This window comes from Coregonus clupeaformis, unplaced genomic scaffold, assembly GCF_020615455.1.
Source record: "Coregonus clupeaformis isolate EN_2021a unplaced genomic scaffold, ASM2061545v1 scaf0013, whole genome shotgun sequence".
Taxonomy (NCBI): Eukaryota; Metazoa; Chordata; class Actinopteri; order Salmoniformes; family Salmonidae; genus Coregonus; species Coregonus clupeaformis.
Genome location: NW_025533468.1, coordinates 972,053 through 994,935, shown reverse-complemented (window position 1 = coordinate 994,935; position 22,883 = coordinate 972,053). Strand labels below are relative to the sequence as shown.

Genomic DNA, 22,883 nt, shown 5'->3' with positions numbered 1-22,883 from the left:
CAGTATATTTCCATGCCCACTGCTCCCATCACAGAGCTTCGGAATCTGGCTTTGGTGACATTTGGCTGCCTGTGCTAATGCTGTCTCTCAGTGGGAGTGTCTGGGTGGGTAATGAGAGCCATTTATCTGACAGAGCACAGCCTGCTGTCCTGATGGGGCCCTGTGACGAGAGAGAGTGAGCATCATCAGACTAGGAATAAGAGGAGCCTGTCATTTCCAATTTGTTTGATAGCTAAAGTGCCAATGCAGTGAATTGCCATGGCACGTCTCACATTTTTTTGACAATATCTACACTTATGCTCTGTGTAACAATAGAGTATTGGCATTGATCCGTCTATGAAAGAACAGTGGCACTCTCTGGAGGTCATTCTCCCCTGTGTTGTTGTCTGGTGGTCAATGCTGTGATTCAAGTAGAGTCTTTGACTGACAAAAGTAGATACTAAATTAGGGTAGTTAAATTTCACATAAATGCCAGCCTTTGTCCCTTGGGTTACAGTACATTGCTTTGAATGATCATTCATGTAATTTCAGAGAGGCTTTTGACTGAGCTGCCATATCGTCATAATGCTCACTGCTCTGTCTATTGTGAGGTGTGGGCTCCCCCTTGTGGTGACTGGACTAATAGACTCACAGCATGAGCTTTATTGGGCTCACTGACTTAGGGCTGTTTGAACAGGCAGCAATATAATTATGTAAGGAGAAGAGAAAGCTCATTTTTATGTTGTATGTTAGACACATCAGAATAGTCTGCCTTTAATAGGCTACTACCTATCAAACTGTGGTGAGGGGATACATTTACATCCCTCTAATTAGAGAGAGGGGAGGTAAGGGGGCTGGTGGGCATGCCCCCTTACCTCAGGGCCAGTGTCTGGCCATCAATCCCTCTCCCTGTTACCAGAGTAGCCAACTGTAACAGAATCCACTCTATTGTCTGGGCTCAGCGTTGGTTCACTCATCCCTGACTGCAGACCAACTCTCCTTGCCCACCTGTGGCAGCCAGGTGAAAGTAAGCTGATCTGCCCATTTGTGAAAAGCAGGACTTAATATGATATTAATCTAGCAGGTGAATGATTAATGACATTAGGCCATAGCCTCATAGCCAACAGGGGCAAAGGTCTGAGTGTCTGGTGCATTACTTCACATTGATAATTTAGTTACTTATCATTTAGACAGTGTGTTGAAAGGGGGGAGGGGCATGTGGAGGGCACATAGGCCAACCTGGCAATATCCATCTCAAACTCCAGTGGCACAAGTTTCCATAACCATGCTTTTATTTTACACATTCTATTTAGCAGCTGAATGACGATTTTCGTCTTCACAGAATAGGATGAATACACAATAAAACCAGTGCAGGTGTTGGTGGTGTGTCTGTATTGTCAGTTGGGTCCTGTGTGATCTCCGGTGGGCACCATCACGCCACGGTGTCTGAGGTGGCGGAGTGAGGGAAGATGCCGTTCTTGCGGAAGAAGCTCTCTTTCACAATGGCGTTGAGTGCGTACATCGGGACGTAGGCCTTGTTCATGTCACCTGCATTCAGAGGGAGCACAGCAGGGACAGTTACCATGACAACCGGAGATTAGACATGGAAGTAGCAGATATAAAAGCTGGGCAGGACCATGATGTCACCCCCTGAATCGTTTTTCTACTGTATGCCCCATTGCATGTGATGTGTCAGTTCATTTTGGCTATTTCAAAGTTGAAAACATTTAAACATTTCAAATCCATGATGAGTGGTTTTACCATGTTGCTAGAATGCTTGTTTAATTGGTTAATCAACAATTAAGCCTAATAATTTAAATAAATAAAAATTACCCAGACCCCATCCATACTGCCAGTTGCTGGTTATAGGGTAGAGGTACTTGACCTCAGGATCCTTGCGCTTCCTGAGGAGGAGGTATTTGTAGCGTCCAGTCTCCTCTACCGAAAAGCCATCATACAACACATCCAGAGTCTCTTCCGAAACCGGCCGCATTACATCGATAGGGACCTTCTCGTCTCTACTTTTGACCTGCGCCACTTCTCTGGTCAGCGTTTTCACCGGTTTGGCTTCACGTTGAGGTTCGTTGATTTGTGGCAGTTTCATCCCTCGTTTTTCACCCACCTTTTTGACAAGTTTAGGTTTGATCCAGTTATCTCGAAACCAATTTAGTCTGACAAATTTTTCTTTCAAAATAGCCTCCTTCCAAAACTCCTGTTTTTGAGAATCCATGTCTGCTGCTCTTCCCAAAAGCCAGCTAGCCTTCTTGCGTATTGAGGTTAACTGTCACACACAGCAATAAAATATTTTGAATATCCTTTTATTATCTGGATACATTCAGCAACAATACAATCCCCATCACATTAAATGTGCAAGAGACATTTCACGGGATGTAGGATGGACTTTTCCTTCACCAAAATGGGTGGGGGTATCATGGCGCGCTCGGGAAACCTCTCCAAACATTTGCGTAACAATAGGTTCATGTCGTCACACCACGGCCGGATCCACCCATTTTCTGCAGTTCTACACATTTTGCGGAGAGAACATTTTATCAATCAATCAATCAATTTTATTTTATATAGCCCTTCTTACATCAGCTAATATCTCGAAGTGCTTTACAGAAACCCAGCCTAAAACCCCAAACAGCTAGTAATGCAGGTGTAGAAGCACGGTGGCTAGGAAAAACTCCCTAGAAAGGCCAAAACCTAGGAAGAAACCTAGAGAGGAACCAGGCTATGAGGGGTGGCCAGTCCTCTTCTGGCTGTGCCGGGTGGAGATTATAACAGAAGCATGCCAAGATGTTCAAAAATGTTCATAAGTGACAAGCATGGTCAAATAATAATCAGGAATAAATCTCAGTTGGCTTTTCATAGCCGATCATTAAGAGTTGAAAACAGCAGGTCTGGGACAGGTAGGGGTTCCATAACCGCAGGCAGAACAGTTGAAACTGGAATAGCAGCAAGGCCAGGCGGACTGGGGACAGCAAGGAGTCACCACGGCCGGTAGTCCCGGCGTATGGTCCTAGGGCTCAGGTCTCTCAGTTGGCTTTTCATAGCCGATCATTAAGAGTTGAAAACAGCAGGTCTGGGACAGGTAGGGGTTTCGTAACCGCAGGCAGAACAGTTGAAACTGGAATAGCAGCAAGGCCAGGCGGACTGGGGACAGCAAGGTGTCAGCATGCCCGGTAGTCCTGACGTATGGTCCTAGGGCTCAGGTTCTCAGAGAGAAAGAGAGAACGAGAGAATTAGAGAGAGCATACTTAAATTCACACAGGACACTGGATAAGACAGGAGAAGTACTCCAGGTATAACCAACTAACCCCAGCCCCCGACACATAAACTACTGCAGCATAAATACTGGAGGCTGAGACAGGAGCGGTCCGGAGACACTGTGGCCCCATCCGAAGAAACCCCGGACAGGGCCAAACAGGAAGGATATAACCCCACCCACTCTGCCAAAGCACAGCCCCCGCACCACCAGAGGGATATCCTCAACCACCAACTTACAATCCTGAGACAAGGCCGAGTATAGCCCACAGAGGTCTCCACCACAGCACAAACCAAGGGGGGCGCCAACCCAGACAGGAAGATCACGTCAGTAACTCAACCCACTCAAGTGACGCACCCCTCCTAGGGACGGCATGAAAGAGCACCAGCAAGCCAGTGACTCAGCCCCTGTAACAGGGTTAGAGGCAGAGAACCCCAGTGGAGAGAGGGGAACCGGCCTGGCAGAGACAGCAAGGGCTGTTCGTTGCTCCAGAGCCTTTCCGTTCACCTTCACACTCCTGGGCCAGACTACACTCAATCATATGACCTACTGAAGAGATAAGTCTTCAGTAAAGACTTAAAGGTTGAGACCGAGTCTGCGTCTCTCACATGGGTAGGCAAACTGTTCCATAAAAATGGAGATCTATAGGAGAAAGCCCTGCCTCCTGCTGTTTGCTTAGAAATTCTAGGGACAATTAGGAGGCCTGCGTCTTGTGACCGTAGCGTACGTATTGGTATGTACGGCAGGACCAACTCGGAAAGATAGGTAGGAGCAAGCCCATGTAACGCTTTATAGGTTAACAGTAAAACCTTGAAATCAGCCCTTGCCTTAACAGGAAGCCAGTGTAGGGAAGCTAGCACTGGAGTAATATGATCAAATTTCTTGGTTCTAGTCAGGATTCTAGCAGCCGTATTTAGCACTAACTGAAGTTTATTTAGTGCTTTATCCGGGTAGCCGGAAAGTAGAGCATTGCAGTAGTCTAACCTAGAAGTAACAAATGCATGGATTAATTTTTCTGCATCATTTTTGGACAGAAAATTTCTGATTTTTGCAATGTTACGTAGATGGAAAAAAGCTGTCCTTGAAACAGTCTTGATATGTTCGTCAAAAGAGAGATCAGGGTCAAGAGTAACGCCGAGGTCCTTCACAGTTTTATTTGAGACGACTTTACAACCATCAAGATGAATTGTCAGATTTAACAGAAGATCTCTTTGTTTCTTGGGACCTAGAACAAGCATCTCTGTTTTGTCCGAGTTTAAAAGTAGAAAGTTTTCAGCCATCCACTTCCTTATGTCTGAAACACAGGCTTCTAGCGAGGGCAATTTTGGGGCTTCACCATGTTTCATTGAAATGTACAGCTGTGTGTCATCCGCATAGCAGTGAAAGTTAACATTATGTTTTCGAATAACATCCCCAAGAGGTAAAATATATAGTGAAAACAATAGTGGTCCTAAAACGGAACCTTGAGGAACACCGAAATGTACAGTTGATTTGTCGGAGGACAGACCATTCACAGAGACAAACTGATATCTTTCCGACAGGTAAGATCTAAACCAGGCCAGAACTTGTCCGTGTAGACCAATTTGGGTTTCCAGTCTCTCCAAAAGAATGTGGTGATCGATAGTGTCAAAGGCAGCACTAAGGTCTAGTAGCACGAGGACAGATGCAGAGCCTCGGTCTGACGCCATTAAAAGGTCATTTACCACCTTCACAAGTGCAGTCTCAGTGCTATGATGGGGTCTAAAACCAGACTGAAGCATTTCGTATACATTGTTTGTCTTCAGAAAGGCAGTGAGTTGCTGCGCAACAGCTTTTTCTAAAATTTTTGAGAGGAATGGAAGATTCGATATAGGCCGATAGTTTTTTATATTTTCCGGGTCAAGGTTTGGCTTTTTCAAGAGAGGCTTTATCACTGCCACTTTTAGTGAGTTTGGTACACATCCGGTGGATAGAGAGCTGTTTATTATGTTCAACATAGGAGGGCCAAGCACAGGAAGCAGCTCCTTCAGCAGTTTAGTAGGAATAGGATCCAGTATGCAGCTTGAAGGTTTAGAGGCCATGATTATTTTCATCATTGTGTCAAGAGATATAGTACTAAAACACTTAAGTGTCTCTCCCGATCCCAGGCCCTCGCAGAGCTGTGCAGATCCAGGACAGCTAAGCCCTGGAGGAATACGCAGATTCAAAGAGGAGTCCGTAATTTGCTTTCTAATGGTCATGATCTTTTCCTCAAAGAAGTTCATGAATTTATTACTGCTGAAGTGAAAGCCATCCTCTCTTGGGGAATGCTGCTTTTTAGTTAGCTTTGCAACAGTATCAAAAAGAAATTTTGGATTGTTCTTATTGTCCTCGATTAAGTTGGAAAAGTAGGATGATCGAGCAGCAGTGAGGGCTCTTCGGTACTGCACGGTACTGTCTTTCCAAGCTAGTCGGAAGACTTCCAGTTTGGTGTGGCGCCATTTCCGTTCCAATTTCCTGGAAGCTTGCTTCAAAGCTCGGGTATTTTCTGTATACCAGGGAGCTAGTTTCTTATGACAAATGTTTTTCGTTTTTAGGGTGCAACTGCATCTAGGGTATTGCGCAAGGTTAAATTGAGTTCCTCAGTTAAGTGGTTAACTGATTTTTGTCCTCTGACGTCCTTGGGTAGGCAGAAGGAGTCTGGAAGGGCATCAAGGAATTTTTGTGTTGTCTGACAATTTATAGCACGACTTTTGATGCTCCTTGGTTGGGGTCTGAGCAGATTATTTGTTGCGATTGCAAACGTAATAAAATGGTGGTCCGATAGTCCAGGATTTTGTGGAAAAACATTAAGATCTACAACATTTATTCCATGGGACAAAACTAGGTCCAGAGTATGACTGTGGCAGTGAGTAGGTCCAGAGACATGTTGGACAAAACCCACTGAGTCGATGATGGCTCCGAAGACTTTTGGAGTGGGTCTGTGGACTTCTCCATGTGAATATTAAAATCACCAAAAATTAGAATATGATCTGCTATGACTACAAGGTCTGATAGGAATTCAGGAAACTCAGAGAGGAACGCTGTATATGGCCCAGGAGGCCTGTAAACAGTAGCTATAAAAAGTGATTGAGTAGGCTGCATAGATTTCATGACTAGAAGCTCAAAAGACGAAAACGCCATTTTTTTTTTTGTAGAATTGAAATTTGCTATCGTAAATGTTAGCAACACCTCCGCCTTTGCGGGATGCACGGGAATATGGTCACTAGTGTAACCAGGAGGTGAGGCCTCATTTAACACAGCAAATTCATCAGGCTTAAGCCATGTTTCAGTCAGGCCAATCACATCAAGATTATGATCAGTGATTAGTTCATTGACTATGACTGCCTTTGAAGTGAGGGATCTAACATTAAGTAACCCTATTTTGAGATGTGAGGTATCACGATCTCTTTCAATAATGGCAGGAATGGAGGAGGTCTTTATCCTAATAAGATTGCTAAGGTGAACACCGCCATGTTTAGTTTTGCCCAACCTAGGTCGAGGCACAGACACAGTCTCAATGGGTATGGCTGAGCTGACTACACTGACTGTGCTATTGGCAGACTCCACTAAGCTGGCAGGTTGGCTAACAGCCTGCTGCCTGGCCTGCACCCTATTTCACTGTGGGGCTAGAGGAGTTAGAGCCCTGTCTATGTTGGTAGATAAGATGAGAGCACCCCTCCAGCTAGGATGGAGTCCGTCCCTCATCAGCAGGTCAGGCTTGGTCCTGTTTGTGGGTGAGTCCCAGAAAGAGGGCCAATTATCTACAAATTCTATCTTTTGGGAGGGGCAGAAAACAGTTTTCAACCAGCGATTGAGTGCTGAGACTCTGCTGTAGAGCTCGTCACCCCCCTAACTGGGAGGGGGCCAGAGACAATTACTCGATGCCGACACATCTTTCTAGCTAATTTACACGCTGAAGCTATGTTGCACTTGGTGACCTCTGACTGTTTCATCCTAACATCGTTGGTGCCGACGTGGATAACAATATCTCTATACTCTCTACACTCGCCAGTTTTAGCTTTAGCCAGCACCATCTTTAGATTAGCCTTAACGTCGGTAGCCCTGCCCCCTGGTAAACAGTGTATGATCGCTGGGTGATTCGTTTTAAGTCTAATACTGCGGGTAATGGAGTCGCCAATGACTAGGGTTTTCAATTTGTCAGAGCTAATGGTGGGAGCCTTCGGCGTCTCAGACCCCGTAACGGGAGGAGTAGAGACAAGAGAAGACTCAGACTCCGACTCGCTACATAATGGGGAAAACCGGTTGAAAGTTTCTGTCGGCTGAATGAGCGACACCGGTTGATCATTCCAACAGTATTTCCCTCCAGAAGCCATGAGAAAGTTGTCCGGCCGCGGGACTGTGCGGGGGATTTATACTAACGTTACTATCTGTACTTACTGGTGGCACAGACGCTGTTTCTTCCTTTCCTACACTGAAATTACCCTTGCCTAACGATTGCGTCTGAAGCTGGGCTTGTAGCACAGCTATTCTCGCCAGTAAGGCGATCGTTCTCCTGTATATTATGAGTACAGCGACTGCAATTAGAAGACATCATGTTAATGTTACTACTTAGCTTCGGCTGTTGAAGATGTTGACGAACCATGTCCAGATAAAGCGTCCGGAGTGAAAAAGTTGAATGAGGGAAAAAAGTTGCGATGGAAAAAAGGAAAATAAAATAAAGTTGGCAGCAAAAACGCACAGGAAAATGACTCTTCTGTCTCGGGATAAAACGTCCGGGGTGAAAAAGTTTAACGAAAAAAGATGAGTGAGGACAAAACTAAAAAGTTGGTAAATTTGTTGAACACAGAGATTGATTAAACGTTTATTAAAAGTAAAACGTGAATAGTTTGGCAGGTAGCCAAGTAGCAGCAAACAGCACAGCAGCACGGAGACAATGCGGAAGCGAGAAACATTTTACAATTTTATAACAACTTTCATGCAATTCTACACATTTTGCCATGACTTATGCCATGTTAATGATATCTGAGTGAGAGTGACTAATCAATGGGGTCCCCCTGGAGGCGGTCATTATTCGGCCATGATTACTACAAGTTTAGAGACCCGGCTAAACTAATTTACCAATCTAAAAATTGTTAGCTGACATGGGTGACTGCACAATCACATTTCGAACTTGCATCTTGTGTATTCTAATATTCTAACTCTCAACAGTTGAGACCCCGATTGGGGGCGGGGGCCCTAAATGCCTGGAGCCGGCCCTGCGTCACACAGTGACAAATATTTGATAATTTTCTTTATTAAAAGTGGATCATCTGAAATTAATTAAGAAGAAAATTATTAATCTGTCTTTAATAAATAGCAACTTTTTAAGTTTACCGCACACAAATTACACTCTCTGTACAACTCCTCTCCTAGTGTGTCCTCTCCTCCATCACCAAGTGGTGCACATAAGCTATAGGCAGGTGTAGTGACTACAATATTTCAACGTTTCTCTCAATCCTCTTGTCCTTCCAGATCAGTGGTGACAAAGGAAAGCAGGCAAAGAAAAGTAATGGTTTCAGAGAAATAGAGCACAGCCAGCAGCTCCTGTATGAGGCCCCATATCACACTTCTTCTCATCTTCCTCCACTGCTCTTCCTCTCATCTCTTGCCGTTGCCATGTGGGTCTCTGGTTGCCCTGCCTGCGCTCTCGTCCTGGTTCAGTAGCATGGCCTAGATTATTTAGGGCACAGAGACTCACCACGCAGCGCCTAAAAACAGTTTCCAAGAAGGACAGAGGAAACATTGATTTCACTTCAATGATGTACAGTTTAGTAATGCTTTTTGTCTTCCCTCCTTTAGAGATAAAGCGCCACCTACTGATCAAATGTATGATGAGTGACTGAATACACATACTTACAGTGGAGGACCCTTGTACCTGTGTCCATGTGCAGTAGAGGGGAAATAAATAATTAATGACATTGGAACATGTGCATGTTTATAATAATAGTATAAGAGAACTCACATAGGTAATGTTGAGTTGCTATCTGTCTTGTTCCGACTCTGCATCAGCTCCTCAGACTTGTTGGCAAAAGAGAAACAACAGAGTTCAACTATAACAGTATATATTTTATATAGCATAGACACAACCCTTTCCACCAATGATCTTACTCACGTTGAGCCATATTCTGTGTCAGTGCTGTTCTAAGGAACATAGGTCTCCTCTAGCCTGTGTGGATACAGAGGGGATATCAGTAGTGAGTTAAACTACTCTCAGTCACTTCAAGTTATAGAACATTTCTTGTTTACTCAGCTGGGGTTCATCGCCTACATACAGTATACATACACTGCTCAAAAAAATAAAGGGAACACTAAAATAACACATCCTAGATCTGAATGAATGAAATAATCTTATTAAATACTTTTTTCTTTACATAGTTGAATGTGCTGACAACAAAATCACACAAAAATTATCAATGGAAATCAAATTTATCAACCCATGGAGGTCTGGATTTGGAGTCACCCTCAAAATTAAAGTGGAAAACCACACTACAGGCTGATCCAACCTTGATGTAATGTCCTTAAAACAAGTCAAAATGAGGCTCAGTAGTGTGTGTGGCCTCCACGTGCCTGTATGACCTCCCTACAACACCTGGGCATGCTCCTGATGAGGTGGCGGATGGTCTCCTGAGGGATCTCCTCCCAGACCTGGACTAAAGCATCCGCCAACTCCTGGACAGTCTGTGGTGCAATGTGGCGTTGGTGGATGGAGCGAGACATGATGTCCCAAATGTGCTCAATTGGATTCAGGTCTGGGGAACGGGCGGGCCAGTCCATAGCATCAATGCCTTCCTCTTGCAGGAACTGCTGACACACTCCAGCCACATGAGGTCTAGCATTGTCTTGCATTAGGAGGAACCCAGGGCCAACCGCACCAGCATATGGTCTCACAAGGGGTCTGAGGATCTCATCTCGGTACCTAATGGCAGTCAGGCTACCTCTGGCGAGCACATGGAGGGCTGTGCGGCCCCCCAAAGAAATACCACCCCACACCATGACTGACCCACCGCCAAACCGGTCATGCTGGAGGATGTTGCAGGCAGCAGAACGTTCTCCACGGCGTCTCCAGACTCTGTCACGTCTGTCACGTGCTCAGTGTGAACCTGCTTTAATCTGTGAAGAGCACAGGGCGCCAGTGGCGAATTTGCCAATCTTGGTGTTCTCTGGCAAATGCCAAACGTCCTGCACGGTGTTGGGCTGTAAGCACAACCCCCACCTGTGGACGTCGGGCCCTCATACCACCCTCATGGAGTCTGTTTCTGACCGCTTTGAGCAGACACATGCACATTTGTGGCCTGCTGGAGGTCATTTTGCAGGGCTCTGGCAGTGCTCCTCCTGCTCCTCCTTGCACAAAGGCGGAGGTAGCAGTCCTGCTGCTGGGTTGTTGCCCTCCTACGGCCTCCTCCACATCTCCTGATGTACTGGCCTGTCTCCTGGTAGTGCCTCCATGCTCTGGACACTACGCTGACAGACACAGCAAACCTTCTTGCCACAGCTCGCATTGATGTGCCATCCTGGTTGAGCTGCACTACCTGAGCCACTTGTGTGGGTTGTAGACTCCGTCTCATGCTACCACTAGAGTGAAAGCACCGCCAGCATTCAAAAGTGACCAAAACATCAGCCAGGAAGCATAGGAACTGAGAAGTGGTCTGTGGTCACCACCTGCAAAACCAGTCCTTTATTGGGGGTGTCTTGCTAATTGCCTATAATTTCCACCTGTTGTCTATTCCATTTGCACAACAGCATGTGAAATGTATTGTCAATCAGTGTTGCTTCCTAAGTGGACAGTTTGATTTCACAGAAGTGTGATTGACTTGGAGTTACATTGTGTTGTTTAAGTGTTCCCTTTATTTTTTTGAGCAGTGTATATAACCCCCCCACACAGGTCATGGACTAACATCAAGGCCTTGAGATTCAACAGAAGATTATCACTTTATCAGTTACTCTGTCTGTCTGTACTTTGTTTCCCTTTGTGTCATTCTGTTCAACTAGATATTCATGGTTGAGTAAGGCCTATAATTTGTTATGAACCAGAGTGAGTGTGGATTGAATCAAGGAAAGTGCAGACAGACATTTATGATTCTATTTTTATGTGAAAAGCAGGCATTTATAGCATCACTCCTGGTTTGTAAAAAGCTTTTATTTGCGTACAAAATAAGTGAAGTATATTTGGTTTAGCCACTTTACACAAAACAATGAAGTACTTGACATACACATTGAAGTACACAACACATTGAATGTAATTTATTAACTATTATAAATGTTCATCCACTTTAAACGTCCCCTAGCACTACAGTTTCATTTTCATGCTCACAATTTACTTCAACTCTGGTGCAGTTCATTTCAGAAATAGTTGTAGTGCAGTTTATTTTATAACAATAAAAACAACCACCCAACACAGTACGATCATAATGCATGTTCAGTGGCTGATGTTAGAGAGCCACAAAAGCTATTATCGGTCATGCTGCAACCAATGTGATAAAAACGTGTTATTAAAAAGCTGTGTGCCGATTTACGCTGTGCTGTGTCAGTGTCATTTTCTGCCTATCCCATGGGGGTCTTTGGTGGAGGCGCCCGCTATCTCATCCCCTTTCTGCAGGGCTGACCCCAGATTAGAGTTCATACAGGTGGGAAGGTAGCAGAGAGACGCACTGCCTCTGGATTGAAAGGAGGGGAGTATCAGGTTAGAGGTCTGTAGTGGGTCCTGCTGGGTGGTCAGACATGCAGCAATGACCGTGTCGCTGCTGCTAAAGAAACAGTTATGGTTATGTATATGCATTATTGCTTTAACAATAGTGCCGTTGGACACACATACAACAGTTGGACACATACAGGCTTGTGTGCTCAGTCAAATCATTCAATCGCATTGTACTTGCGTACATTTAGAGAGACTTACGGTATTGCATGGTCGTAATCCCTGAAGGAGATAGAAAAAAAGAGGAGATATTTTAGAAAAATGTCTGTCAATCCATAAAACTTGTTCTTTCACATCTGGTAAAACAAGATTGAAAAGAGTCAATCGCTAGTCAATAGTGTTTACACAGCTTCATGTGTAAAACAAAATTGAAATGAATCAATCGTGAATCAATAGTGTTTACACAGCTAATGTACATGTGTTTGGCCCTCAGGGGACAAGGGGAGTTTGAAGAGCTGATTTACAATAATGGACTCATATTCTCCATAGGCAGCATCATTCTGTAATGATAGAACAAGACATTAAGATTACTTTATTGGTCAATTACACACAAGGTCCAACCGAAATTGTACTTCCACTTTTAATCCAACCCCTCCGAAAGACACACATACATGATTTTGGAGAGGTGCGGAGGGCTGCCACACTGGGCGCCCGGGGAGCTGTTGTTGTGGGGGGTTAAGTGCCTTGCTCAAGGGCACAATGGTAGGCAATGGCATCTAGGATTTGAGACCTGGGATTCAAACTGGCTCGCCTCTCTAACCGCTAGGCTACCTGTCGCCCAACATGAGATGCAATGTAGCTGTTTTTTCTTCTAAATGGTTTACAACATTTGGTTTCAACACTATACAAATATAGACTCATAAATGTACTCACTGAAAATGGAAGGGAATCTCTGTTTCATTGGACTCTGTGTCATTCGACATAAAGGGTCTGAAAGAGCAAAGCAGTATGTTGGTCTCACTATTCTCACATTTAGTCAAACTCTTATTAGTTTTTAGTATTAGAACCCAACACTCACTCTGTAGAGTTGTCCACTTTGTCGTTGAGTTGAGGAAGAGTCTCATATTCATATTGTCTACAGAGGAAAGAAAATTCACATGCCTAACAGGTCACAACTCTATCCATCTATTCATCTATTCATCCATACAACCTCTAATTTCCACAGGTACTGTAGGTAGATGTCTTACCTCGAACCGTTCTGAGTGCTGTTGAAGGGGACTGGGAATCCAAAGACGTAGCCCAGGAGGATGACACCGAGAGACCAGGCAGGGATCATCTGTTCTCCGTAAGGGCCGTTAGTTCTGTGAAAAAATCCCCAGGGTCCAGGGACAGGTTAATTCTGGGAGGACCTCTTATATAGCCTACTGAGCACCTCTTGGCCAACCTTCCATATCTTTATAAAGTGCAGTTAGTAGAACAGAGCTGTGTTTGTGTGTTGGTGTTTGTCCCTGGTTCACTGAAGAACATGGGAGAGAATTGAAGGACTCACACGTCCAGCAAGAAGAATGATGAGGCCCGTCTCAAGGTTGTTCAAATATTTGCCAGTTGGTTCACAGCATCCGTGTGTGCAGGCCCCCACATACTGTAATAAGTCAGGGTCAGTCTCAGGGTCAGGCTTTAATCATGGGAACCACTCGGAGTCTGATTTATTGTCATTCACTGGGCTCTAAGGTTTTTTACACTTTTTTCAGTGATTGAAGCTTGTGAGCTTGTCCTTGGCTGCCACTGGCAGAGATGATGGGAAGTACTTCACTTCTGCCTAAACTATGCAGTGAGATGTTAAACGAACTTTGGCTTTATGGGAACTTTACCCCACTTCCCAAAATAAACGAACTGGTCACATCATCAGGAAAGCTTGTATCTCTTTTGCAGACAGGGTTGGAGATAGGTATAGTTGGTAGTGGGGTCTTATGACTGACATGTAACATTCTTGTCCTACTTCAGGCTACTAACCACTAGCGCTATAAGGCTTTAGAATCAGCATGGAGGATTGCTGGATTTAATTTCAAGATTTTGTACAGTATGAAATAATGAAGACTTCCAAGCGAACGTACAGGGAATTATTTTGACTTTTGTGAGATTGAAGTGCAATTGTCTTCTAATATCAAACATTTAAGACAGTTGTGCTGGACTTGACAATATCATTAATAACTTACACAAAGCACAGGTTGGATAGAATAATTTATTTTCTTAAACATTCATTTCTTTTTTTTACAGGTATAAGTTAAAACTGTCACAATCGCAAAACATTACGACAGGTAGTCATTTTGCAGTGCTCAACATACCGTTTTTTCAAGCTGTGGATTTTTCTGTGTGGATTTTCTGTTAATGAGATGTACAATACTATTCTCCAATCCACAGGGTACATTTCACCAGATGATGAAATGCTACTTTACAATTCTTTTTAAAGATACACATAGGGGCATAGGGCTTGTTTCCATAAATTACAAATGTGAAGTTAAAACAGTCATTGTCACATGCATGCTCTGAATAATGACTATCCACAATTATTTGCTGAGATGTCTTATGCAAGCACACTCTCCCCAAGGATATGACAAAATGAAGCAAGCATTTGAAAAACAGACTGGATGAGACCACTACAAGATACAGTACCTGCGTAAAATCTAATACAAGATGAATAACCCGGAAAGGCATAGACAATAAAACAATCCAACCATCAATGTGGTCAATTAATAGTAATACCATAATGTTCCAGGCAAAGGAATGAAAAACTAAATATTACAACAAACAATTCAACATTGGGTCTGGAGAAAGTGCATTGCCAGATGGATGGAGCAGGACCCTGCAAGAGATGAGAGTGGGACTGTAGGGACCACATATGGACTCATTCAATATGGATAACACATGAAACTGCCATCAGGCCAATTCATACTTTACAGCCTTCCATGGCATTACGCAAGATAACACATTTAGGATCATGAAAGTCTCCAAAGTCCCCCTCCTCCATCTCTGTCCCTGCCCAGACCATGGCTATGCATCTTTGGGTACGTGTTGTGTGTTTATCGGAAGTCCTCAGCGGAGAACATGCCCTTAGCCCTGCGTAGGATGGAGTCCTTGGAGGCGTCGTACGGGTGCTCCTTGGAGGGGATCTCCAGCACTGCAGGGATGGACTCCATGTGCTGGTCGATGGCGTGACGGATCATCTCTGCTATGAACTGGTTGATCAGGATGATTCCGATGTCATTGCGGGTCAGGAAACTCCTGGGGGGCATGACAGAAGTTTGTAAGTTAGAGAGACTACGACTGAACATTACAGTGCTGGCCTGTAAACACCAAACAACAAGGTATGTTGCCCAGCAGTAACGTATATGGATTGAATGAGACAGTAGTAGTATTTCAAGGTGTTATGATTAATCAAATCACATAACTAGGCCTAATGGAATACAGATATCACGATACCACCTACCTACAGATTGTAACACCAAATAATGTCATTTAACCGCCCCAAAATGGTATCCATTATACTGGGAGTTACAGGTTAGTTACTGTTTGGTGTAGCACAGAGAATTTTCGATGTCAGGTGGTAACTAGATACCACCTGACATCACCAATGCAATTACAAACATAATGGAGCATCAACTGTCTTCACCCTGTGTGCAAACAAGCGTTTAGCTATTTATCTTCCATCTCAAAATTAGGTACATAGCTAGCTATAATTTACTTGAAGGTCTCCTCTATCTCTGCGATGCTTGTCTCCTTCTCGACCACCAAGAAATTCGGTTTACGATTTTTATTCAGCTCGCCAATGCCACCGAGTAGGAACCCAGTACACGTATCTTCATCACCAATGACGGCAATTAATTTACCTCGCCCAGCCATTATTCAATTCTACAACATAAAACAGCAAAAACATGCAATGACTGGACTTTGTTTCTTCTCTGAATCACGAAGCTGTCAGCTGACCAGTACTTCCACTTTTGGTGAGCGATCGAGATGTCAGCTGTCACAAAACGCAGAAACGTCATCTGCTCTATATAAAAAAAGACATCATGAAATGACGAGCAGGAAAAAAATTACTGTCTCTCAATGATAATGCAATACATTGAATAGCTTTAAATTGTTTTGTAAAAGAAGTAGTGGTTTTGGTTTTATGCCTCATAAAGGATCAAATCCTTCTGTATCGGAATGACGTGACGTCACATCAGCTGATGAAGTCACGTGAAAAAAAGAGAGGAAACGCAGCAGATGGGCTTCACCATCGGGCAAAACAAGTGAAAATGGCAAGTATAAACGCTTATATTCTGATTTACTATTCACAAAAGCAGAGTTGATGCAAAATGAATCTCCTTTGAGGCTTGAAAACAGTTTGTGGTGGCAGAGAATTGTATCTCACCCACAGATCCTAACATATGTCCATGCATGTCATTTGTTTGTGTTTTAGACTACTAGCGCTCTGACACAGGGTCTGGAGAGGATCCCTGATCAACTGGGGTATTTGGTGATCAGTGAGGATGGCGTACTGGCGGTATGTTCACACAAACATGCGTACCTATATGTCCTGCCCTGTTAGCAACTTAGATAAAAGCCAGGTTGCAGCACGCATATCCTCCACATCTCATTCCCAACTGACTCCCTGTTACCCCCCTCTCCCAGTCTGCGGGGGAGCTGGAGAATGACGAGCACACAGCTGGGGTCATAATGCAGATGATGCGGACCGCGTGTCGCTTCAGACTGCAGGGTGCTGCTGAGCCGCCCTTCAAACGCATGTCAGGTAAGTCAGACAACACACACCTGGGACCTAGGGTCACACGCACACACAGTATTGCTGCTCCCAACATGCCGCTATAACCAGACCTCCCTGTGTTCTTTCTTCACAGTCATGCTCGAGGACTATGTGTACACAGTGACCGTGTCTGGTCAGAAGGTGTTTGTGGTGAAACGTCAGAACAACCAGAGGGAACCTGTGGTGGTGTAGAACCGTGTAGCGGAGATGGGTTGGGAGAACGAAGGAAACCACTCCAATCCACGCACTCACAAAGGACAGGGACTCCACTGAACTGTTCCGTTCCATTCTTAGTTATAAGGTTTCAGAACAACAGAAGAAAGCACATATGAAGTTATACTGAACAAAAATATAAATGCAACAATTTCAAAGATTTTACTAAGTTAAAGTTCATAGAAGTAAATCAGTCAATTGAAATAAATAAATTAGGCCCTAATCTATGGATTTCACATGAGTGGCCTGGGAGGGCATAGGCCCACCCACTTGGGAGCCAAGTTCACCTACTGGGGAGCCAGGCCCAGCCAATCAGAATGAGTTTTCCCCAAAAAAGGGCTTTATTACAGACATAAATACTCCTCAGCACCCCCCATCCCCCTACTCAGACGATCCCGCAGGTGAAGAAGCTGGATGTGGAGGTCCTGGGCTGGCGTGGTTACACATGGTCTGTGGTTGTGAGGCCGGTCGGATGTACTCCCAAGTTCTCTAAAATGACGTTGGAGGTGGCTTATGGTAGAGAAATTAACATTACATTCTCTGGCAACAGCTCTGTTGGACATTCCTGCAGTCAGCATGCCAATTGCAGGCTCCCTCAAAACTTGAGACCTCTGTGGCATCCAGTTGTGTGATATAACTCCACATTTTAGAGAGGCCTTTTATTGTCCCCAGCACAAGGTGCACCTGTGTAATGATCACGCTATTTAATCAGCTTCTTGATATGCCACACCTGTCAGGTGGATGGATTATCTTGACAAAGGAGAAATGCTCACTAACAGGGATATAAACAAATTTGTGCACAACATGAGAGAAATATGCTTTTTGTGCGTATGGAAAATGTATGGCATCTTTTATTTCAGCTCATGAAACATGGGACCAACACTTTACATGTTAAGTTTATATTTTTGTTCAGTATAGATATTGAAGAATTCAAATTGAATGGGCCAAAATAGGCATATCAAACTGCATGTATAATCTTAATTGGTAACTTTGTTTGCAATGAGAAATGGAACAGAATAGTGCCGTGGTCTATTAGTCCCTACAGTATGTGATGATAATGAATTGTCGGTTTGTGTGTGGCAGGTAGACTGGAATTAAATCTATTCAGTTTATAATATATGTGCACTTGCTATTTAGTTTGAATGCTCCCCAACAACCCAGCAGGGTTTTGTTTAACATACTGAATGTTGCAGATAGAAATACCATGGATAGAGCTGATGACTTTAAATACTCAACATGTCAGAGGCATGTCTGTTCTGCTTAAGAAAAGTATGTATTAATGTCGTGCCCTACTGAATGTGGCTTGATGGAAATTGATATTTTTAGGGTAACTCTGTGCTGTTTTTTTCTAACCTGAACTAAGTGTCATGAGTGTGCAATGTTGCTATGTAATATCTATCAGTAGTAATGAATATACACATGCAATGACTGTTTTATAATAATATAATAATTAGTCATTTAGCAGACGCTCTTATCCAGAGCGACTTACAGGAGCAATTAGGGTTAAGTGCCTTGCTCAAGGGCACATCGACAGATTTTTCACCTAGTCGTCTCGGGGATTAGAACCAGAGACCTTTCGGTTACTGGCACAACGCTCTTAACCACTAAGCTACCTGCCGCCATAGCGCACATAGAACAAATCCACTGCTTCTTAGACATGAATAAGATCTATAACTGAATTTGGTCAGGTCACCCAAAAAGTTACATATTGCAGCTTTAAAGCAAGTCATAATGTAAACAATTAGTATCTAAGTAGGGTTTTAATCTGAAGATTAAGTGGGAGCACTTCTGAAGGGAATGTAAAGACGTGCATGGAACTGTTTTTATAAGCAGTTTACTTTCCTAACTACACCATTTTTTTCTGCAAGATGCAATTAACTTTTCATAAAGTATCAATTTTTGATAAACCTAATTAAAGAATCTGCTCTCTTTGCTTAAAATGTACAAACTAAAACTGAACAGGTTGTTTTGGCTAAGAAACATTCCCTACTATTTGAACCATGGCCACATCTCAAGATTCTCCATTCCTTCATGACCAACTATGTCCCACCTCGCCCACTCAGAAAAGAGAACTGACAATGTTTTAAGAGTTGAGAAAAGAAAAATAATATTTTATTGCATCATAATGGCCATTGAAATGACTGAAGGTCCTGCACTCTTCACATTGTTTAGGAATGGAACTGGCCTTCAGGTTCAGCTCTCTGGAATGACTCGGGGAGGCCAGAGGGGTTTTGAACCCAAACCCCCATACCATACACTGTGTCCAACAAACTCCCGGTATCCAAATGCCCACCCAACAAAACCTATTGGCCCACCGTTCCATTCCACAACGATCAACATCAGCAAACAGCTGTCATGTGAATCTATTTGTTATGTTTTTTTTAAACATGCAACTCAAAACAATTTTACTGTTGAGGAAGTTGGGTGACATAAAGATATAAACAGTCTTAAGAAACATCTGCAGGTATGACAATAATGGGAATAAAAGGGAAGAATGATGAAAAGAGGTTTCAGAACAGGAACTGATCGCAAAGTCCATAACTGCAAGTTCTACCAGACAGACACACTGATAATTTAAAAAGTTGCAGTTTTTTTTCCCATTGATGAAATGCTCAGCCTGCGCCCCTTCTCCTACTCTCGCTCGTGTGTTCAGATCTTTCGTTTGCTCCGGTCCTGCGATTTCTCCATTCTTTAGCGTTTCGACAGCTCGTTGGATAGCCAGTCCAGTCCTTCGTATAGCCCAGTGCCCTGGGTAGCACAGGTAGCCTGGACATGCCACTGGAAGGAGAGCGACATGAGTTGCAGTAAATTAAAGCCAGTAATGTCATACTTGTGAATAACTACATAGCCACAGTGTATATTACATGGACCACATGTTTATCTGGTCAGAAATACATTTTACTGTACAACTCTTTGGAAGGACTGTTCAAGTGTGTGTGTGAGGAAGAGAGAGAGATACTCACAACTCTGCTGCGCAAGCTCTGCAGGCCCAGTTTGTCTGTGAGGTCGCTCACTGCCATAGCGTTGGGCAGGTCCTGTTTGTTCGCAAACACCAGCAACACTGCCTCCCTCAACTCATCCTCCTGGAGCTGTAAAGAGAGAGATAAATAAATGAGAGAAAATTGGTAGGGAGAATAAGGGGAGGGAAAACATTTATGCAAGCGGCCATTGTCAATCGGAAACCATAGGCCACAGAAGGCTGTGTGTGTCAATACAGATGATGAATGATCACAGTCACAATGGCAACTATATAAATAACACCATTATTTACTATTGAATTACTGTTTATTTGCCCATGTCAACCATGAACTCAGTTTTAGGTTCCTTTTCACAGAAATACTGTAAATGCCAACACAAAAAGCGTACTGTCCCTTGACCAAAAACAACAGTAGCTTATAATTAGACATGTATGCAACACTTACCATTTTAGACAGCTCCTCTGCCGACTCCGCTACTCTCTCTCTGTCGTTGCTGTCCACTACGAAGATAAGGCCCTGTGAAATCAAGGTTCAAAAGGTCAGGCTACTGTTGTTATGTATTTTGTCTACTCTACATATTAACCTAGCTTTTTAGATAAACAAGAGTCCTTTTGACAGGGACCATTCTGACACCTATTGATTCTAGCACTATTTGTATAGTTGAATTAAGATATCAAAGATATGCTATGATGACATCACTGATGTCACAGGTGTGTGTCATACCTGTGTGTTCTGGAAGTAGTGCCTCCAGAGGGGGCGGATCTTGTCCTGACCGCCCACATCCCACACGGTGAAGCAAATGTTCTTGTACTCAACAGTCTCCACGTTAAAACCTACTCAGTCACCGAAGAGCGAGAGAGAGCATCAGCAACAGGAATTCACACCGAGACTAGATCCAGAATCACTAGTCTGACCTCTACCAGTATAAACAGCTCTGATCTAGAACACTATGGTAGAAATAAGGTTCTGTATAAATTATAGGCTAATTAAAACCAATTTGCAATAGGAGTAAAGTACTGCCTGTAGCTCAAGTTGAAAATGAAAAATTATGGAGGCGTCACTACAGACCCCCTGGTTCGATTCCAGGCTGTATCACAACCGGCCGTGATTGGGAGTCCCATAGGGCGGCGCACAATTGGCCCAGCGTCGTCCGGGTTTGGCCGGTGTAGGCCGTCATTGTAAATATGAATTTGTTCTGAACTGACTTGGCTAGTTAAATAAAGGTAGTCCCGTGTAGCTCAGTTGGTAGAGCATGGCACTTGCAATGCCAGGGTTGTGGGTTCGATTCTCACGGGGGGAAAATGTATGCACTCACTAACTGTAAATAAATAAAAATTGAATTGAAAATTAAATTCTGTTTGATCTCAGGTGGGACAAACCATTATTTTCTTCCCTACTTATTTTGTCTAGGAGTTTAGAAACTTATCAACCACTCTGCTCCATCAAAAGAGCCCCCTCACCCAGCAAGCCCTAACAGCTCTGGAGTATGAAGGCAGTGCAGCCATCTACTGTTCTTTGTCCCAGAACTATGGTCATGCAAGGCTTAAAACCATTCAGCTCCAGTTCTATCCCTCTCTGTCATGTCCCAATAAATATATTTTTCTGAAATTGGACAGACTGAATTGTGAGTGGACCTTATTGTCAATTTCCATAAACATTAAACAGGGTAGGCCAACATCCCTGAACAATTGGACTTGATTACCATAGCGACACATCAAAGATTGGTCTCAGTGTGTGTGTCATGCTAAGTCAGTCACCAGAACAAGACATCAAAATAAATCTTAATTTGCCCACAAGCTCCATGAGAAAGCAACCCCATTTCAATCAGATTACTGAGGAGATACTTTTAAAGACAGTGCCGAAAGCTGAGAGGGCCCATACTTTGTGTATGGTTGTGTACGCTAGAGATCTATCAATCTTTGGCTCTGGTCATAGCCAGAGATTTTCTTACCAATGGTTGGAATAGTGGTTACAATCTCCCCCAGCTTCAGTTTGTAGAGAATAGTGGTCTTTCCAGCAGCATCCAAACCAACTACAGAAGAAAAGAGTAATGTCAACAAACTTCCCAATCATAATAAACCCAGATAGGTTACTTATTTTCCATACAACAAAATCAAACAAAAAATGCAAGACAAACATATTGTACTGTAACTGAAAAGAGACAGGTAGCTATTACAAGACAGGTCTGTCTCCGTGTCAAATGAAATCCCTCTGACAGCTGACAGAGGGGGTGCCTAGTTTCCCATCATCAGCTGTCAAACTGCAATGATTTGGACAACATATACAACTGTAGCAACTGTGCCTTTAGCTCAAATTAGGAGCAGCATCCACAACCCCAAAATATAGGCTGTCTAACACATAGGTGGACAAGCTATGGTAAGAGTGATGGACATTACTCTAGTTGCTTTGTATTGAATGCTAGAGACCCATTATAAAAAGTTAACTACCAACTTGTATAGACCTGAGAAATGACGTAGGTAAGCCATTCGTTGGTATTAAGTGAACAAACGACCAGTAATTATTGTGCAATATCACAAATAGCTAGCAATCTTCTGCCTGAGCGTTATCCTAGCTAGTCTGTGTTTTTACTCCAATTGCTCTCAAACGAGTAATGTTTACGTTACAAGACACATGGCAAGACAGATGAACAGGTAGTTTACTATAACTGTAATATTTTTACAAAAAGCAAAGTACATCCCTGATGTGGCAACCCCCTCCCACTAGCTAGCTAACGTTAGCTAGCAGCCACCTAGTTCCTTGGCCAGATTGATAAGAGGATTGCTCACCCATAAGTATCCTCATCTGTTTTTTGCCAAAAAGCCTGGAAAATATCGACGAAATTGTTAGCCCCATGTTGTGAAAGAGCTCCGCGTGACGATAATAAAATAGAAAACAAAAGGTGTTTATTGTAACCAGACAGAGAGAGTGGGTGCAGCCTTCCTTTCGCAGTCTTCTCAGATGCCACGTCCAGGCCAACGCGGAATAAATTACGTCAGCGCTTTCACATAACTT

General features: G+C 43.5%; 5 protein-coding genes across 7 annotated transcripts; 1 reads left to right on the top strand and 4 right to left on the bottom strand.

Annotated features, from left to right (window-relative positions):
* Positions 1 to 1,249: 1,249 nt before the first annotated feature.
* LOC121546286 (protein ATP6V1FNB) lies at positions 1,250 to 2,460 on the bottom strand. Its single transcript, XM_045212423.1, has 3 exons — positions 2,392 to 2,460; positions 1,813 to 2,260; positions 1,250 to 1,527 (listed from the first exon to the last, which is right to left on the bottom strand). The coding sequence occupies exons 1-3, from the start codon at positions 2,458 to 2,460 to the stop codon at positions 1,412 to 1,414; spliced, it is 633 nt and encodes a 210-aa protein (XP_045068358.1). The 3' UTR covers positions 1,250 to 1,411.
* An 8,900-nt stretch (positions 2,461 to 11,360) lies between these two features.
* zgc:193726 (uncharacterized protein LOC561161 homolog) lies at positions 11,361 to 13,317 on the bottom strand. Of its 3 annotated transcripts, none has more exons than XM_041857460.2 (6): positions 13,124 to 13,317; positions 12,955 to 13,011; positions 12,810 to 12,866; positions 12,401 to 12,436; positions 12,138 to 12,158; positions 11,361 to 11,988 (listed from the first exon to the last, which is right to left on the bottom strand). In XM_041857460.2, exons 1-6 carry the CDS (start codon positions 13,210 to 13,212, stop codon positions 11,775 to 11,777), a joined length of 474 nt encoding a protein of 157 aa, XP_041713394.1. In that variant the 5' UTR covers positions 13,213 to 13,317; the 3' UTR covers positions 11,361 to 11,774. The 3 variants fall into 3 exon arrangements, with proteins under 3 accessions (XP_041713394.1, XP_041713395.1, XP_041713396.1); XM_041857461.2 differs by having other exon boundaries at positions 11,361 to 11,985; XM_041857462.2 differs by having other exon boundaries at positions 11,361 to 11,898; positions 13,124 to 13,314.
* Positions 13,318 to 14,104: 787 nt separating this feature from the next.
* Positions 14,105 to 15,870, bottom strand: LOC121546284 (V-type proton ATPase subunit F). The gene is made up of 2 exons (XM_041857459.1): positions 15,619 to 15,870; positions 14,105 to 15,158 (listed from the first exon to the last, which is right to left on the bottom strand). The coding sequence occupies exons 1-2, from the start codon at positions 15,774 to 15,776 to the stop codon at positions 14,957 to 14,959; spliced, it is 360 nt and encodes a 119-aa protein (XP_041713393.1). The 5' UTR covers positions 15,777 to 15,870; the 3' UTR covers positions 14,105 to 14,956.
* Positions 15,871 to 16,030: 160 nt separating this feature from the next.
* LOC121546283 (ragulator complex protein LAMTOR4) lies at positions 16,031 to 17,090 on the top strand. The gene is made up of 4 exons (XM_041857458.1): positions 16,031 to 16,177; positions 16,339 to 16,422; positions 16,551 to 16,668; positions 16,775 to 17,090. The coding sequence occupies exons 1-4, from the start codon at positions 16,106 to 16,108 to the stop codon at positions 16,870 to 16,872; spliced, it is 372 nt and encodes a 123-aa protein (XP_041713392.1). The 5' UTR covers positions 16,031 to 16,105; the 3' UTR covers positions 16,873 to 17,090.
* A 1,884-nt stretch (positions 17,091 to 18,974) lies between these two features.
* On the bottom strand, positions 18,975 to 22,833 carry LOC121546282 (ADP-ribosylation factor 4). The gene is made up of 6 exons (XM_041857457.1): positions 22,658 to 22,833; positions 21,823 to 21,903; positions 20,595 to 20,704; positions 20,316 to 20,387; positions 19,857 to 19,982; positions 18,975 to 19,671 (listed from the first exon to the last, which is right to left on the bottom strand). The coding sequence occupies exons 1-6, from the start codon at positions 22,722 to 22,724 to the stop codon at positions 19,585 to 19,587; spliced, it is 543 nt and encodes a 180-aa protein (XP_041713391.1). The 5' UTR covers positions 22,725 to 22,833; the 3' UTR covers positions 18,975 to 19,584.
* Between the last annotated feature and the right edge of the window lie 50 nt (positions 22,834 to 22,883).